Here is a 16,469-nt window from a genome sequence, read left to right as displayed (position 1 = left end):
GTTAAACGGTGAGGGGGACTGACTTACTTACTTATTTACTTACTTGGCTCTCCAGTCGACGAATGAGCTCACGGATGGGAATCGGGGAGTCTCGGTTGGTGCGATATTGCCGCCAGTGCACTGTTGTGGTGGTGATCAGCACCTGTTGTTCTTTGACGCTCAGGAACTCCACAACAGAAGGGTCCTCTGGAAGACCAGTCAAGGTAGACAGCTGTTTAATTTCCTCCATCTCCAAAGCAGCTACACCAAAAGCCCACTTGTACCCTTTTGAGTCCTTGAAATACCCTCTCCTGAGCTATTCTGTGCCAAGGATGCATGGAGCCTCTGGGCCAGTCACAATGGGGTGCTTTTGCTACTCATTCCCAGTTAGACTCGCTTCAGCCTCTAATACAGTTAGCTTTTGTGATCCCCCTGTCACTCGAGAAACATAGATGGGTTCTTCCCCTGTATAGCTTGATGGCATTAGGGTGCACTGTGCACTGGTGTCCACTAAAGCCTTATACTCCTGTGGGGCTGATGTGCCAGGCCATCAAATCCACACAGTCCAGTAAGCCCGGTTATCCCTTTCGTCCACCTGGCTGGAGGCAGGGCCCCTCTAGTCCTGGTCATAGTATACATTACTCACTTCTTATAAATGCAGATCAAAAGTCCCTTCATTAAAGTCAAGAATAACGTCAGCCCTTCTACTCTGTATGGGGCACTGCCCACTGGAGCAGCACTTTTCCTCAGGGAATCCCCATTTGTGATTGTTGTTCCTTCTAACTCATACTTGTGCCTCTAGGGTTAAGGTAGATTTTCCATCCCACTTCATTATGTTTTCTCCATGGTCACACAGGAAAAACCACAGGATGCCCCGTGGTGTGTACCCCCTATATACTCCCTCCTGAGAAGAGGAACACTTACTCCTAATAGCTGAGATACTGGTCTATACAAGTGGGGAGCAGGACATATCTTCTTTGAGTTGCTGGACATCCCGGGACAGTTTCTTCACAGCTGAGATGAGGGAGGAAGAGAGACTTTCTTTGTATTGCCGGAATTGGCCAGCCAATTCATCCACTGCTTGTCCTTCTCCATATTTCCAGGTCACTACTGCCAGTGAGTTGGCATATGACAATGGTGCACTCCATACAAACTTCTACCATGTGGGTTGTGTGCACTTGACTTCAGCTGGATCTTTGGATGATTGTTCATTGTCCAGGTCACCATAAATGGCCTCCAGCATGGCTAATTCCCTCAGGGACTGGATACCTCTCTCCATGGTGGTCCAGCTGCCTGGGTGATATATAACATCTTCCTTGAAGGGATCCCTGTCTTTCACTTTGGACAGGACTCACCTCCAGAGGCTGAGGGTTTGTGCCCCTTCTCCAATCACTTTGTCAATGGCCCCTTTCCTAGAAAGGGATCCCAGTTGTTTGGCTTCCCTAATCTCTAATTCCAGGCTACTGGCCCCAACATCCCAGCATCGGAGCAGCCAGGTGACAACGTGCTCACCTGGACGATGGCTGAAATTCTTTCACTTATCTTACAGCTCACTCAGGGATAGAGATCGGGTGGTTAGTGTCTTGTTTACAAGTTCTTTCTCTCCCTCCAAGGAAGAGGAGGAACCCTCCCGCTGAGTTCTTCCTTGGGGGGAAACAGGGAATTCTTCCTCCTGGTCTTATGATGGTCTAGCTTTAGAGTAGCCTTCCTCCTTGCTGGTGCGACAGTATGCTGCTTCCTCCTCCTGCTGTTTAGGAGGAGCTTCTTCACTCTTTTCTGAATGAGCTGACTTCCGCTTCCAGTATTTCTTCTTGTGTATAGGGGCAACTGATACCGGCACGGGTTGTTATACACACTCAGTGCCATGCTCTTTGGCCCGGGTATCTATGAGATTGTTTCGGAAATGAGCAGTGCCCATTGCGAGGGTTGGAGTAGCTGCAGTGCTTGTCCTGGGGATTTGAGTGGCTGCAGTGCCTGTTGCCAGGGTTGGAGTAACTGCAGTGCCTGTCTCGGTAGTTGAAGTTGTTGCAGTACCTGTTGATTTGTTTCCTCTTTTTTCTCTCTGAGGGTGCTGCATAATACCAAGCAGTGTTTGGTAGATACTAGCCAGGACCCAGCACAGTACAATAAGTTGTGCCTCTCTGGAGTAACAAGAGCATTTTTTTTTTTCCAAGTATTCTGTCAATTCATCAGGATCCTGTAGTTGTTCAGGAGTGAAGTTCCAGACCACTGGAGGTGAGAAGTTTGCTAAGTACCTGCCTGTATTCTACCACATGCTGTTCCACCCATGACCATCCAGCCTCCAGGCAGATCTCTGCGATTTTTTAAAATAGTTGTTTAACCCTAAACAAGACCTGAAACACATCCAGGAGACGTAGCAATAGGAGAATACTGGCTTGACCATTCCAAGGATATTCAGAATCCTCAAGAGCTAGTGTAACAAGGCTGAAGGAGAAAGGCAAGGTGAAAGAATGGGGGAAAGCATTCCTACTGTCTTCTCCATATATTGGCTCTCCAAGGAGGAAAGTTGAAGAATGTAATTATTAATAATTCCTGAGAGATAGTACCCAAGGTACAGAGATGAGAGCTATACCAAATACAAATACCAAATTAGTCTTTTGACCAGTAATGTTATTGTATCGTAAGCCAATGTTATACAGTACAGCAAAATTATAATCCTGGCCCATCTCACAGAAGTGATAAACAGCACCAGAGGGAATACATACTGCAAGTGAGGATTTACATAATACAACCATGGAAACAAATAAAGCAACACTGTGACCAGTGACTATTAAACTAATATAATGAATGCTTATACCAAACCTACTTTAACACGCTATGGTCAGACCTGTTGTTATCTCAGCCCTTTGAGACCCATGTTGGGCACCAAAAATGAGTGTCATGGTTAACCCCAGCTGGCAACCAAGCCCCACGCAGCCGCTCACTCACCCTCCCCCTTGGTGGGATGGGGGAGAGAATTGGAAGGGTGAAAGTAAGCAAACTCGTGGGTTGAGATAAGAACAGTTTAATAATAAATAATAATAATAATTGTAGTGAAAAGGAAAACAACAAAAAAGCAGAGGAACAAAACCCAGGAAAAACAGGTGATGCAGCTGCTTACCACATGCTGACTGATGCCCAGACAGTCACCAAGCACCAATCTCTGTCCCCTGGCCAGCTCCCCTCAGTCTATAAACTGAGCATGACATGGTGTGGAATATCCCTTTGGCCAGCTTGGGTCAGCTCTCCTGGCTGTGTTCCCTCCCAGGTTCTTGTGCTCCCCCTTGCTGGCAGAGCATGGGAAGCTGAAAAGTCCTTGACTTAGTATAAGCAGTGTGTTATCACATTACTCTCATGGTAAATCCAAAACAGGCACTATACCAGCTACTAGGAGGAAAACTAACTCTGTCCTAGCTGGATTCAGGATACAAGTATAAAACTGAAAAGCCTTGGAGCAAGAGAGCTATTTCAGATTTATGTTCATTTCATTTGTTTTTTGATTTTAAAAGAAATGGAAGGGATAATTAATGCTATTCTAAATGAATGTCAGCGATAAAGTAAAAAAATAATTTTTAAAAAATCATGAAATGCTGAAGATTGCCCCCTTATCATTCGGGCTTCTGATTTTACAATGACTTCATGGCTATACATTAAGAAACTGCACAACGCAGTATAAACCAGAGTTTTCTAAATTGGTAACGTCCATACACAGCAGATGTCTGGGATTACACTGAAACACTCAGCTATGGCAAACATAGTTTGTGACATTTCTTTAGAAATTAGCATTTAAAGGGTTGTGGTTAGTGGTTTAGACAAGCTTTCTGAAGACTGCACTAGGCCTTTATCTTCTACTGAACAAGTACAGGCAATTAACAATAAAATTATAAGAATTGAATCAGATGTTTGTAAAACAGGTGTTTGCAGAAGACATCAAGTCTTACCTTAATGCATTTTTTGTGTAGTTGAGTTTATAAATAAGTGCAGTAAATACATATGAGAAAAAGCCTGCTGCCTTACTGAAGAAGAAGATGGAACAAAATATAAAGAATGAAACAGACATGTGGAATGGGTTTATGTGTCAGACAACTATTTATTTAAAACAAATACACCTTAATTTTCTGTGTGATGTCTCTTAACTGTTTTCAAGTCAAGTTATAAGGCTAGATTCAGATAAGCTATGATAACCTAAAGAAAACAGAAATGTGAAAGAAACTGTCCTCAACACACTGAATTTCCCTCTTTTCAAGGAAGTGATACACAACGAAGTGAGTGAGATCTGAGATCTGGGGGACTTGTTTTCTGGTGGCATAGCTTAAGCAGAACAGGTCTCATTTATTCCAGAAGCTGTCACCACTTGCAAATTTTGGCATGCTGATCATTTTTTTGTATTCTAATATTAAATGTACATATATTTGCCAATTCCTAAAAAACCATCTCCTCCAGTCAGGGGAAAAAGCCAGCAAACATTGGAGTAATGGGCCAAAGTAAAACTAGGCAGGGGCAGTCATGATTCCATGAAACAGAATGTGGTGGAATAGACTGACAACTTTTAAAAAAAAAGAAGAAAAAAGGCTTCCATTGCAACAGCTAAGTGGGAGGAAATTTAAGCAGGAGGCTTTGTCTTTCAGAAACCGATGCTGAAAATGAAATCAAGTAAGTGTATAAGGTGGGAAGCAAAGACAGCATTTAACTATGGGTATTGCATCCATCTTTCTAACTATGCTTTTATAGTCCTCTTCACATTCTACTTTTTATTTGTTCTCTGTCATGGTTCCTGATAAGAATTTCTCCTTATTCTTTTCCTGTTACCAGAGTTGTGGAGGTGAATAGAAGAAAGAAAGGAGAATTTTCAAACAGTAGATACACTGTTCTCCACCTGTTACTATATTTAACATATTTGTATAGATTAAACCTGACCTTAACACTGCTTTGTTACTATGTCAGTGACCCTTCAAAAATTAGATCAAAACCTGTAAGTCAGAATGTTAGATCTGAAATGAGAAAGACTAAAATAGATAAATAGGTAGATATACAATGTCTGTGTAAACAAAAGTAAACATGAAAATAAAGGTTGATTCAGTGATGCTGCAGCTGTGATAGACCTGGCCCCAGAACATACATTTGGCATCTGTACTCACCTTGCTTGGGTATGCATCATCTCCTGCGTGCCTGGAAGCAGGAGGCTGTAAGTGTTGCCATTTGAACTATATCCAGCATTTGCAAAATACTTCTCCATTGATTACAGTCAGCTATCATAAAATTGGAAGTGTAGCTAATACTACTCAGTTTTGCAAATAAAGAGACTTTGAAGAGATTGGTGTAGGGATCACATGTTATGTGACTGTTGGAGAGTAGATTACATGAAGTGAGGAGTTGAAAAAAACTCAAGTTTTATGATAACAGCTTTAGTGGTTTTGTAAACTAATTCCATGGTGTTTGTGCTTTCCTCTTTGCTTATGTCATAGGGGTGAGGTCAGGGAACAGGAGGATTGGGTTCCCTTGTTACTAGAGATCTTGGTTTTGCTGCTCTCAGCAGTCAATCTCCTTATCCTATTTCAATGTTCCTATGAAAGTACTCCTAGATCCTTTTCGCATTCAGTTTTCTACTCACTGGTATCCTATAGCACTCCTTCTGAACAAAAGATCCATTTCCAGAAGTTTAGCAAGTGCTTTAATGATGAATGCAACAGAATCCTACTCCCTTTGCCTCTGTGGTGGGGGGAAATGCATCCAAGGATACATTGCTTTTTACCAGTCTTTTTTGATTTTTCAGTTACTGCCACTCTTCCCTCCTACTTGATGGCATGTCACTTTACTTTTCACAAGGTATTTTCTTTCTTCTCTCTCTTCACTTACCTTTCTTCTCTCCATAGTTTTGGGTTGCAAACTGTGTAATACTCTAGGCCATCCAGCTAAATGTCCTATCGTGACTCCTTCCTTGTCAGCATAGGTTATGGTAATTTGTGCCTGTAGGTTTTTTAAAAAATGAGAAAAAACATACCAAGGTCTGTAAATTGATCCCGTACTCAGAAATAGATACACTGACACACATAATATTCTGGTCTCTATGTGCCTTGTAAGGAATTCCAGAACACAGTAGTCCATTTTGGAAATTTATAAAATGTTATCTGTAAATGCATTTGCTATTTAATTGCTAAACATGGTATTCATTTGTTTCTGTGTTCTTATACCCCTGCAGTAGAATTTGCTGATCCCTTTGTTTTAGTCATCTGCCTTCTCTGAAATATGGTATTCTGAAATTAAATTTGGGAAATTTGCTTGCAAAATTTATCACACACACTTTATCTTTCACATTCTGATCCCAGGGGAGTTCTGTGTGCGTGTCATTACAATATCAGGTTTTTATCAGACTTCTGGTAGGTAAAACTGGGTCTTTGAAGTGACTGCCCCAACTCTGTACCACCGTCTGTATGCCATGATGTTTGGTTCTGAAATACCATATCCTAGATAGGACAAATTTGTCAGACACTAATTTATTTTTTCAGTCATTTTGAGATTAGCAAATGCTACAAGTGGCAGTACAGTATTTTCAGCTGAAGTTTTTGAAAAGCTGAAGTTCACTGGTATAGACGGGATCATCGTTTATACTGCTCTGTGTCCTGTGAAGGTTAAACAAGATGTCACTTTTTTCTTAATGATTTGGGAATATTAATAAACATCACTATAAATAAACATCTTTAAAGAATACAGATACTTACAAAAAAAGATAAGTACAGACAATTTCTTATTCTGAAGACTCTGGTTTCCAAAAATAAATGTTCAATAATCTCTGTATGCTTTAAATCTTGTATTTGAGGTTTTCTCAGAAGTCATGTTTAAAGCTCTTAATGTAGAGAAAGTTGTGAAAGGGGTATTTTATAAGACCTGAAGGTATTCTTTGAACAGACTTGAAAAAAAAAAAGGTACTTGATAAATTACTCTTGAGTAATAGTTTGTTGCTGCTGAAGAGGAATGTTTCACCCCCACCAGGTGTTTCCACCCTTCCCTTGTGCCAGCAGGAGTAAGGACTGAACTGGTTGGAAACGAACAGCATGAAAAAAGATTGATCCAGCTGCTTACATAGCTACACAGATACTAATTAGTACCTGACAAGAAAGGAGGTGGTGAAAAAGGCTGGAACTCCCCCTTTTTGTATAAGCTGGCTTGGCTAAAATGCAAAGCTAAATAGGATGTTCTCCGTATTGTGCCCCCAAATAGAATTGTTAGCCTTACATTCTGGAAAAAATATTTCCTGTTTCCTTTCCGTGTGATGGTTAAGGTGATGGAAGGAACATGAAGGTGTGAATATGAATAGTAAAGTGTCACTGAAGCACTGATGTTTTAGTAGAAAACTACATTTTAATAGTTTGCAGTGTTCCTCATAATGAATGATTGTTATGTGTGTGAAATAGCCTGAAAGCTAACTAAGAACAAAATGGTTTGTTTTTTAGCTACAAGAGATTTTCAGGAAAAAAAATGAGAAAAGAGAAAGAAAAGGAGATGAAGAAAAACGTGCAATGCTGGTAAGTAAAATGATAATAGTTGCAGCTGGTAGTAAATTTGTTTTCTTCAATTTAGGACAAAATTGTGCATGTGTATATATTTCACTAATCACTCTGAAATTTTTTAAACAATACATTTGTATCATTAAAAGATTATGTATAACTATATAAAGAAAAAAGTTATATTTAGCCGAAATGGCAGTTATTGAAAAAAAATATTTAAGTGGTCTATGGAAAGGAAAGATTAGTGTTTAAATATTGTATTACATATTAATACAGCGGCATTGATTCCATTTGGAATCTATAAATGTAGGGAAAGTGAATAGCCGTGACCCAGTATTATTGTCTATAACAGTGAGAGATACCAGTGGCAAGGCCAAACTATACCCCTGCTGTCATAGCTAACGGAAACTGTTACGTAGACATACTGATCCTGATGCTTGTTATTAACATAGTCCTTTTAAAATAGATGATATTGTAAGTGAACTATCGAATTTTATATTAAAATTATTTTTTTCATTAATACTGCTTATGACCAATGCAAAATGGTTTTAGTTGTTTATATTATGTGAATAGATCTTTGTGGAATATTGATTACTCATTCTTATTTAATGTCAAGTTTGCATTTCTTATGTGCATACGAAAGGTAAGTCAGAAACAGAGAAGTCTGCGGTGGTTTGTCTGGAGGATGAGCAGTAGCAGGAACTTATTTTACTGTTGGATGAGTAAAAATTAGGGAGAAGTCTCTGTCAAGTCCACAGCAGAAAAAAACCATGTCCATTTGCAATTTGTGTATTTATGGCAAAAATGCTTATTACAAGAAACATTTTGACATATATGCAAAGCTTGTCATAGTCCCCATTATCCTTTTGGGACCACAGATGCTTGATCTTTGTCCCTGAAACCACAGAAAGCTTGAATTTCAAGAATGAATACTTTTTTAACCTTCTCTGAGCATAAAAAGGGATCTTTCATTGCAACCCATGGAGACCTCTCCTTCTAAACTGTTCAAAACTGTAGGTCAGTTGTTGAATCTCTCACACACCATGTATTCTGAACAAAGGAAACTTGCACGCAAAAGAAGTGCTTTTTGAAAAAGTAAAGATTACAAAATGGGACATTTCTCCTGAGAGTAATCTCTGCAACTCTGCACTTCTCTTCTGAAAATTTAAAGAATGAGATTGAAAAGAAACCTTCTTTTCTTCACTGTCATTTTAAAAACAAACAAACGAAACTAATAATATATAAAATAAAGAGTTACTTGTCTTAACCTATTCTGTTGTCTTTATTTTTTTTCCTTCTTTTGGCTTCATTCTGACATGTGATACTTGGCTTGGCCCGTTTTTGCTGTATGTCAGCGTCTTCAACTTTATGGATATCATACTTCTACTAACAGTGTATGTACTCTAATTATTTTCAATTTATGCAGTCTTGACCAGTAGGGTTAAATAATATGCTATAAGAAAATTGACTATATTTATCTTTTTCAAGTAAATTACTTCTGCTAATCAGTAGAAATGTGATGGATCTTTATTTGCATAAAAGATTGTGCATGCTTGTTGCATGCATTCTGAACCAGGCAAGCCTACCAGGAGGAAAGGTTGCTCTATCTATTTATATAAAATGAAGGAAAGAATATTTTTAAGGGAACGGACAAAGTATATCTTAAGAAATTTTGACTTGGTTTTAATTAACATATGTAAATTAAGGCATCCTGCATGAGTCATTTGATCCATATCTGTCATCTCCTTGAGTATAATGTGAAGTAATAGTCAAATAAGAAGAAACCAGAAGAGAGCTTTTATATTTTTGTGTTTCACTTACAGAACGAATAAATAAGAAATTTCAGTGCTGAGCTAGAATAATACAGAAAATAGTCCCTGTATCATGTAGGTGACAGTAAACTTATTTTCAATCATTTTTGAGGAGTGGGGAAGAACTGGCAAAAGAGAGTCCTTATGGTTTTTTAATATCTTCAGCCTGACCTGATTAATTTTTGGACCACAGCAAAAGTAAAACTGTTGTAGGAAAGTTTGTTGTGATGTTAGAAGAATTAAACTTGTTTTGATACGATTATTGTGATGTTCAAAGTGAGGAGAGGGAACCTACGAGAATGAGATAACTAGTGAAATTACAGTCTGTTTCTTTATAATCATTCACAGGAATACACAGCTTTATTTCCTGTGAAGTTTGCACATACAGTTTGGGCAGTATGCAGGAAGGAAGTCTGCTGAATGAAAAGGTGCAGTGACGTGATGTACATGCTGCAATGTTGTGAGAAGAATGTAGTAGGAAATATGAGGCCTTATGATTCAGTGGATTTTAGATCAGGTTTTACTGCAGTGAAAGGTGCTGTACAGTGGTCGCCGTATTCCTGTGCAGCCTCCTATTTTAAACTGAAACCAAACTAGTTAAGTTTTCCTACTCATATAATAGTTTTCAGCTCTAGTAAAAAAATTCTCATTCTAGATGTGGCCCACGCCAGCCACATCCTAACTCTGTATCAAGATGATGCCCAGGTGTAGACTATCTTTTCCTGCCTTCCTATAACCTGAATGGAGATCTCTGCGCAAAGGGGAGTGAGATGTATAGGAATTCACAGTATCCAACAAGTTCCCCACCCCAGAATAATGTAATATTTTTTATTTCTGCTTCTCTTGCTGAAAGAATTGTAGCAGCCTTTTCAGTTTCCCTTGATGTCCTGAGGAGCTGAAGGTACTCAAGACCAAGGAGATGCAGCCCTGAAAAGTCTGGGATAGTCCAAAGTGCTCTGTTGGGCCCTTCACCTCATTTCATCCTTCAAAATATTTCTAATTTTTTGAGAAGTGTCAAGGCCATAGGGTACATACAGTGAGGTTTTAAATAGGTTAAATATTTTTGTCTTTTCATTTGCATAGGTTAATTCTTTCAAGTCATGTTCTGGTGCATATTGCAGTTGTGTGTTAAGACTGCTTCAGCACGTATTGCATGAGTGCCCTTACTAGCCAAATGCCAACCGGAACCTGATAATTATGATGAGATGCATGTAAGGAAAATAAAATGTGCATGCCCAGGAATACTAATTCCATTGGCTAAAGTAAACCTCCATTAAGAGAACAAATCCAGTGAATACTTAAAATAGCTATATTACATTATTTTATGGATAAAGGATTGAAGTGTTGGTTTTACACATGACCCAGTAAATACCAAAGGGATAAGTAAGTGTAAAAGAGAAACTGAAGCCCTAAGGAACTAATCCACTATGCACTGAAGTAAACCAATTTTTCTGAGTTTAGCAGTTTAGGACCGAATGGAGTTATATATGAGAGTACTGTGGCCACAATGTAGGAACTGTTACTCCAAAATAAGAGAAAGATAAAACCAGAAATTTTCAAAGGGGAAACAAAAGTATAATATACACTAAGCATGGGTGTAAATCCTGGTAGTTTGTCATGTTTCTTCGATGACAATTTACAGAAAGAACTGAGTTGAATTAGTTAGTGGAGAAAGTACATAACAGAACTTGTAGAAGCAGTGCACAAGTTGAAAAAAATTTGTTATTACTTGGCGTATTTCATTCCAGCAAATATGTTGCAATGTTCTGCAGCCAAACACACTTCATATTAAATATCTTAATGCATTTTTATCTTTTTTTAAAATTACGTATTGACTTACTGCTGAAATACTGTTTCTGTAGTACTAGGTACATTATTTGTATATGATGTAAATTTACATAATCATTCATATATGGATGCATTTTTATAAACATGTAAAATATAGCTGAAGCAAATTAATACAAGATGGTCCCATAAGCACTGAACTGCATTACATTGATCAGAGTCCTTAAATAATATCTCCACTCATGTAACTGTATATCACTGCTGGATGTACTGCAGGCGTATTGAAGACCTGTTACCTGAGGAGGTACTGTGCTAAAGAACATTAGGGGAAAACAGAAAAATAGAAATCATACTATATTTCATCTGTTTAAAGAGTTAAATTTATGGTTTTGTGTTTGACATAATGTAGAATACATACAGGCAATAAACGTTTAACTCTGTACAGTATTATTTATGATAACAGCGTGGTTTTACACATCCTGCAGTAGTCACATCAGTGTGAATCTTCTAAGAGAATAATATGTGCTGACTCAAAAAAAAAAAAAAGTTTTCACTTGTAGTTAGAAGACTAAACTCATTCTGTCTTTGTCTTACGTGCCCAGATGGACATGAGTGGGAAGCCCTGAAAGTAGAAGACATAGTTTACATTGACTTCTGGAGAGAAAGGGGAAAATTCATTCAGTTGCGATAATCCTAACCGAGTTCAGATAGCTTTCTGCTGTCTTTAGGATCACCTCCCCTAGATTCATTGGGGAAGAAAAAAATAAGAAACTTATTAGGTAGATCATCCAAGATGAATTGCAAGGTAAAGGAAGGCCTATTTTAACATGGGAGGATTTTTCAGGCTTCCAAATATGAAACATTTCAGAGCAAAAAGGTAAGTGTATTTTCCTTGGAGAGGTTAAACCCTTTCAATTTAAACAAGGTAAGTTTGATCATCAGATGTGCATAGTGTTCTCTTGATAAGTATATTATGGTTGAAGTTGGACTTACTAGGCTTGATTTTTGCTTTTCTTTATTGTTGCAAGGATGTCATCCTGATTATTGGATGAAATGAATTTTATATAACCAATTAGATAGTAGCATTTACATTTTGACCAATGGGAAACAAATTTCATGTCATAAGAATATAAATTAATATTTTTGGCAAAAAGAATTGTTGGGAAAAACAACAGCAAAATACTGAGTTCAGAGGACATTTTCACATGTACTTTTAATAAATATTTTCTTTAAATTATTTTGTTTGGGAAAGTGGAGTCTGGTGATACTTTTGGCACAGCCAAGTTACGAGTAATAAGCAAATAGGTGTAGTATGCTAGTGTTCCTTTGATTTACAGAGTGTCGTGTAACTGGATAGAAATTTCTTTTTGTAGAAGCAAAAGAATCAAGCCATGCTTTCAAGGATCAGTTGGAAAAGTTTTTAAAGTCTGTAAGCAGTTGTTTTGTTATTCTTTGGTTTTCAAACAATTGTGCTTCTTGAAACTTCTGCAGGTTCTTAAAACAGAAGGAGAGGACCTTGTCCCCAGGAGCTATTGGGATACTTTGAGACGTAGCACAAGCCAAGCCCTCTTTTCGGACCTTGCGGAGGTATAAGACAACCTCTGTCTCTGGTCCATAAACAGACTGCTATTTTATTTATTTCTGTTCTGGTTGTTTTCCCGTTCTTTGCGCTTTGATTCTTTTCTTCCTTTTAATTATTTTTTTTTTTAACCTGAAAGTTCTCAGATGAAATTGATTTGGCTCCATGCAGTGTGATAATTCAAAGTTGTCATTTCCAAGTAAAAGCAAAGTTACTTTTTGAAAGAGTTGGAAGATCGAGTCCTCTTCAGTCCTTGGTGTAAAAAATATTTTCTGACACTAATAGTGACAACATTTCACAGTTAAGAGAAATAATTCAGGAAACCTTTGTCATTTAGACTTGGTCTAGGGATGTGACAACTTTAGTGAGAGTTGCAGCCCTTTAAGCTTTTAATGTTTAGGTCCTTAATATGCCTTTTCTGTATGTTACCAAAGCCTGTCTTCACAAAAACAGTGTCATGCAAAGATTGTTTTAATTGTTCGACTGAACCAGAAACATTTTAAGGTAACCAAGACAGTCTTCTCAAATATTACATGATCATTATGGAGGACTAGCAATATCACTGTGCTGTCAATCTCCATAGTTCTTTAAATTCTAATCAGATTCTTGATTCATGATATGCTTTCAGACAATTGAGTAGGGCATTTATTTGTACTGGTCATTTAAGAGGGTTAGAAAACTAGATCAATTCAGGCTTTTCTGTACCCCATACAGTGAGGTGGTTGCTTTGCTGGTTGTGGCATTAAAGGACATACAGCAGCTCCCCACTGACTCTCTGGTCTCAAGTCCCATGCTTCATAAGCAGGATCATAATGAGAAAAGAACATGGAACTGAAATGGATTTCCAGGGTAAAGCAACCTTTTTCTTTGCTTCATAAGCAATGTGTGCTCCATATTAAAGGTAATTAGTGTTTTGTCCCTGCTGTTCCTCTGCAGAAGCTATTGAATAACCTAAGGACTTGGATGGATGTTTTCTAATTTCCTCACTCAATCCCTTTATACCAGTCTGTTGTCCCATAATTTTTGCAGGGCTTTCTCTTCTTTAGTGTTAATCTTCTTACGCATGGTTGTGTTTATAAATGCAGTCATAGCACACAGTTTTCATTATGGTAGGCTAATCAAAACAAGGTCTTTGATTTTTCTCTTAAGGTAGAACCTACATTTTCCAGGTATCAAATAGGCCTTCTCTGTACCTCTCTCAGCTTGAGTTCATTTGTCTTTGAACAAAACAAAATGTAGTGTAACAGAACTGAGTTTTAGACCAATATGTACAGCAATATTCATAGTAATACATTCATAGTAATCCTGCAATAAAGCAGTACACCCAGCCTTTCTTTCCTTTCTTGTAAATAGATGAGCTCCTGAGCTGTTAGTCCAGTTATTGCTCCCTATTTATTCCACCAAATTTTAATGCCCAGAACATCAGTGTTCCTGTCTAGTCAGCTAAGGGAGACACAGAAGGAAGAGAGGGCTGCTCTTTTCATTGACTATTTAAGGACCTTGGGGCACTGAGTTTTCTGAATGAATTGTTATTGTAATCTACAGCTAGTTGGCGTGAATTCAGTCCCAAGTATAGATGGACTTAAGTTTGGTAATCTTTACATGCCTTTAATTTGAAGAGAGAGATTTTTTACATCTGATGTCTCAGGCTAGTGTCTGTAACCTACAATGTAATTGAAGCTTAGCAGCTATATTAAGCACTGATCTGAATTGTCTGTAAAATGTATAAAAAGTCTCTCTGCTCACTTTTAATTCATTTTATTAAAAAAAAATCCTTCATTTGCTCCACTGAGAATTTCCCACTTCTCACCATAATCATCTTTATCTTGCTTGGTTTAAGTTTGAGCCACCCGGCGTTCATCCATATGCTTATCTCTCCCAGGTACTCTCACATCTGAATGATATTATAGCCATCTGTACTAAAAAAGTGGCATAAAGCTAGGTGACACCGGAGTCTGTGGTGTTTCATAGCCTTTTGAGAAGGCCTTGTGTAAGTTGAAAAGGGGAGGAAATAAGGTTCGTAGTTATGAGAATCAATTTACAAGGTCTCTTTGCAGGAAAAAAATAAGTTATTCACATGCAGTTTCTTTCTAGGACAGTTTACAGTATTGTTTGTGCTGTTCCTAATTTAAAGCATCTACACCATCCTGTTGGAATATGCCATTTACCACTGAGTTCAGTCTGTGGGTTTATTCTTAAATTGCTAAATGAAACTGGAAGTCAGTAGGGTTGTTATCACTATTGAAAAATGAAGGACTTGCAGTAAGAAAGCTCTTGCTAACTCAAAGCATAATATGCATACTTCATTCTCAGAATATGTTGCTACAAGTGGACCATCGCTCATGAGTTTAACTTCTACTCAACACTCTTAAATCAAAAGCTTGAAATTAATTTTGCAGAATATAAGAAAGATTTACTGCTCTTCAGGTTAGGAAATGGAGAGGAAAAGATGTTGCCATTATGCAGCAAGCCAATAATGTGACTGAAACACTTGCCTTTCCTGTTTGTAGAGACCCGTTATATTTAAAAATATAATAGATCAAAATAGAGTCTCATATTTGTGCATATGGAAACAGGTGCAGTCATTGCATTTTCACTGATCTAAAATACTAAATTAATTTTATTGAGAGCAATAAATAATAGTTTTAAATTATTAAGGCATTTCTTTTTACTCTTACCCCTTAAGAGAGAGAATTTTATATAATGCTCTCAAAGCAGAAGCAGCACAGGAATGGTTTTCAGTTGCCTGCAATTCTGCAAAGAAGCATACTGGGTTGAGTTTCTGAGGTGGGGTTTTTGTTTGGGGTTTTTTCATTTAGTGAGGCTGACCAAATGGGAATTGTGAAAAGACTTGCAGATTGTATTTTTTTAAATGGTTCTTTAGATATGGATGAATGCAACCAAAGTCTAACGTTTTGAAATGTTTTTGCAAGATGAAAGGCTGTAATTTAACATTTGATATCTTTTCAGTGTACTTGAGGGAAATTGTTTGAATGTGCTTAGGGATTTAATTGCTTAAAAGACATACGAAATCAGGGTATCTGCATTTCAGTATATTGTGTCCAGTAGTGGAGGCTAACAATATTAAAAGGCAAATAGTGATTCCTTTTCCGAATTAGCTTGCTCATGCGAAGAGCAGAGCTGTCTTAATTGAAGGACATGAAATATCTCTCTACCTATATATACACTATGTCATCTTATTTCTCCCTGGAGAAGAATATGAGAATAAAGAGGAAGCTAGAGTACATGAAATACAATCTTGAGAATCCTAAACTGAGTATACTAAAGTACAGAAAAGTCTCTCTCATTTCTTTAGTTCTTAGATGTTGAAAGGAAAGGATTTATGTTGTTACTGCCTCATGTTTTTCCTTGTTTTTGATACATAAATACTCTTAATGGATATTGCATTTTACATTTGCTTACAAATCAGTATGTCAATTTTAAATTAATATAGTATATTTGAGACAGCGTAGATATGAAATGGTTTTTCGTGGTACATGATGTTGAACTACTGCATACTCTTCAAAATTTCTTCCTAGTTTCTTCATTTAGAATTTCTCCATCTGTCATAAATTTGTAGCCTCTTCAGTTATGAAATAAAGTCAGGCTTAAAGGACTCTGAGTTCAGCTTGTATGTTTGTATACGGTGATCTTTATAATCTGTGTATACAATTTTCTGTACTTATAGTAAATCCCATAAATTTATAATCTGTCATTATGGTGATAAATTAGTACTGTTATATCTGCCAGATACTGACTAGGTTTCTGTACTGTGTATTCTGGTTTGTACTTTAACAGTAGAGTCAGCAG

The 16,469-nt window shown here is 37.5% G+C and overlaps 1 protein-coding gene across 6 annotated transcripts in view; it reads left to right on the top strand.

Moving 5' to 3' along the window:
- The window catches only part of MICU3 (mitochondrial calcium uptake family member 3), a 66,601-nt gene that overhangs the window by 28,305 nt on the left and 21,827 nt on the right, over window positions 1–16,469 (top strand). For 2 of the 6 annotated variants that reach the window (XM_075091401.1, XM_075091402.1), the window contains exons 7-9: window positions 7,431–7,502; window positions 8,840–8,878; window positions 12,572–12,667. In XM_075091401.1, coding sequence (XP_074947502.1) covers window positions 7,431–7,502; window positions 8,840–8,878; window positions 12,572–12,667 — 207 coding nt within the window. The remainder of the gene's footprint in view (window positions 1–7,430; window positions 7,503–8,839; window positions 8,879–12,571; window positions 12,668–16,469) is intronic. The other 4 variants (XM_075091403.1, XM_075091405.1, XM_075091404.1 and 1 more) reach the window with 2 other exon arrangements.

This window comes from Phalacrocorax aristotelis, chromosome 4 (genome assembly GCF_949628215.1).
Source record: "Phalacrocorax aristotelis chromosome 4, bGulAri2.1, whole genome shotgun sequence".
In the NCBI taxonomy this organism is placed as follows: Eukaryota; Metazoa; Chordata; class Aves; order Suliformes; family Phalacrocoracidae; genus Phalacrocorax; species Phalacrocorax aristotelis.
The sequence above is the reverse complement of the archived record's forward strand: the minus strand, read 5'-3'. Positions and strand labels throughout refer to the sequence as shown.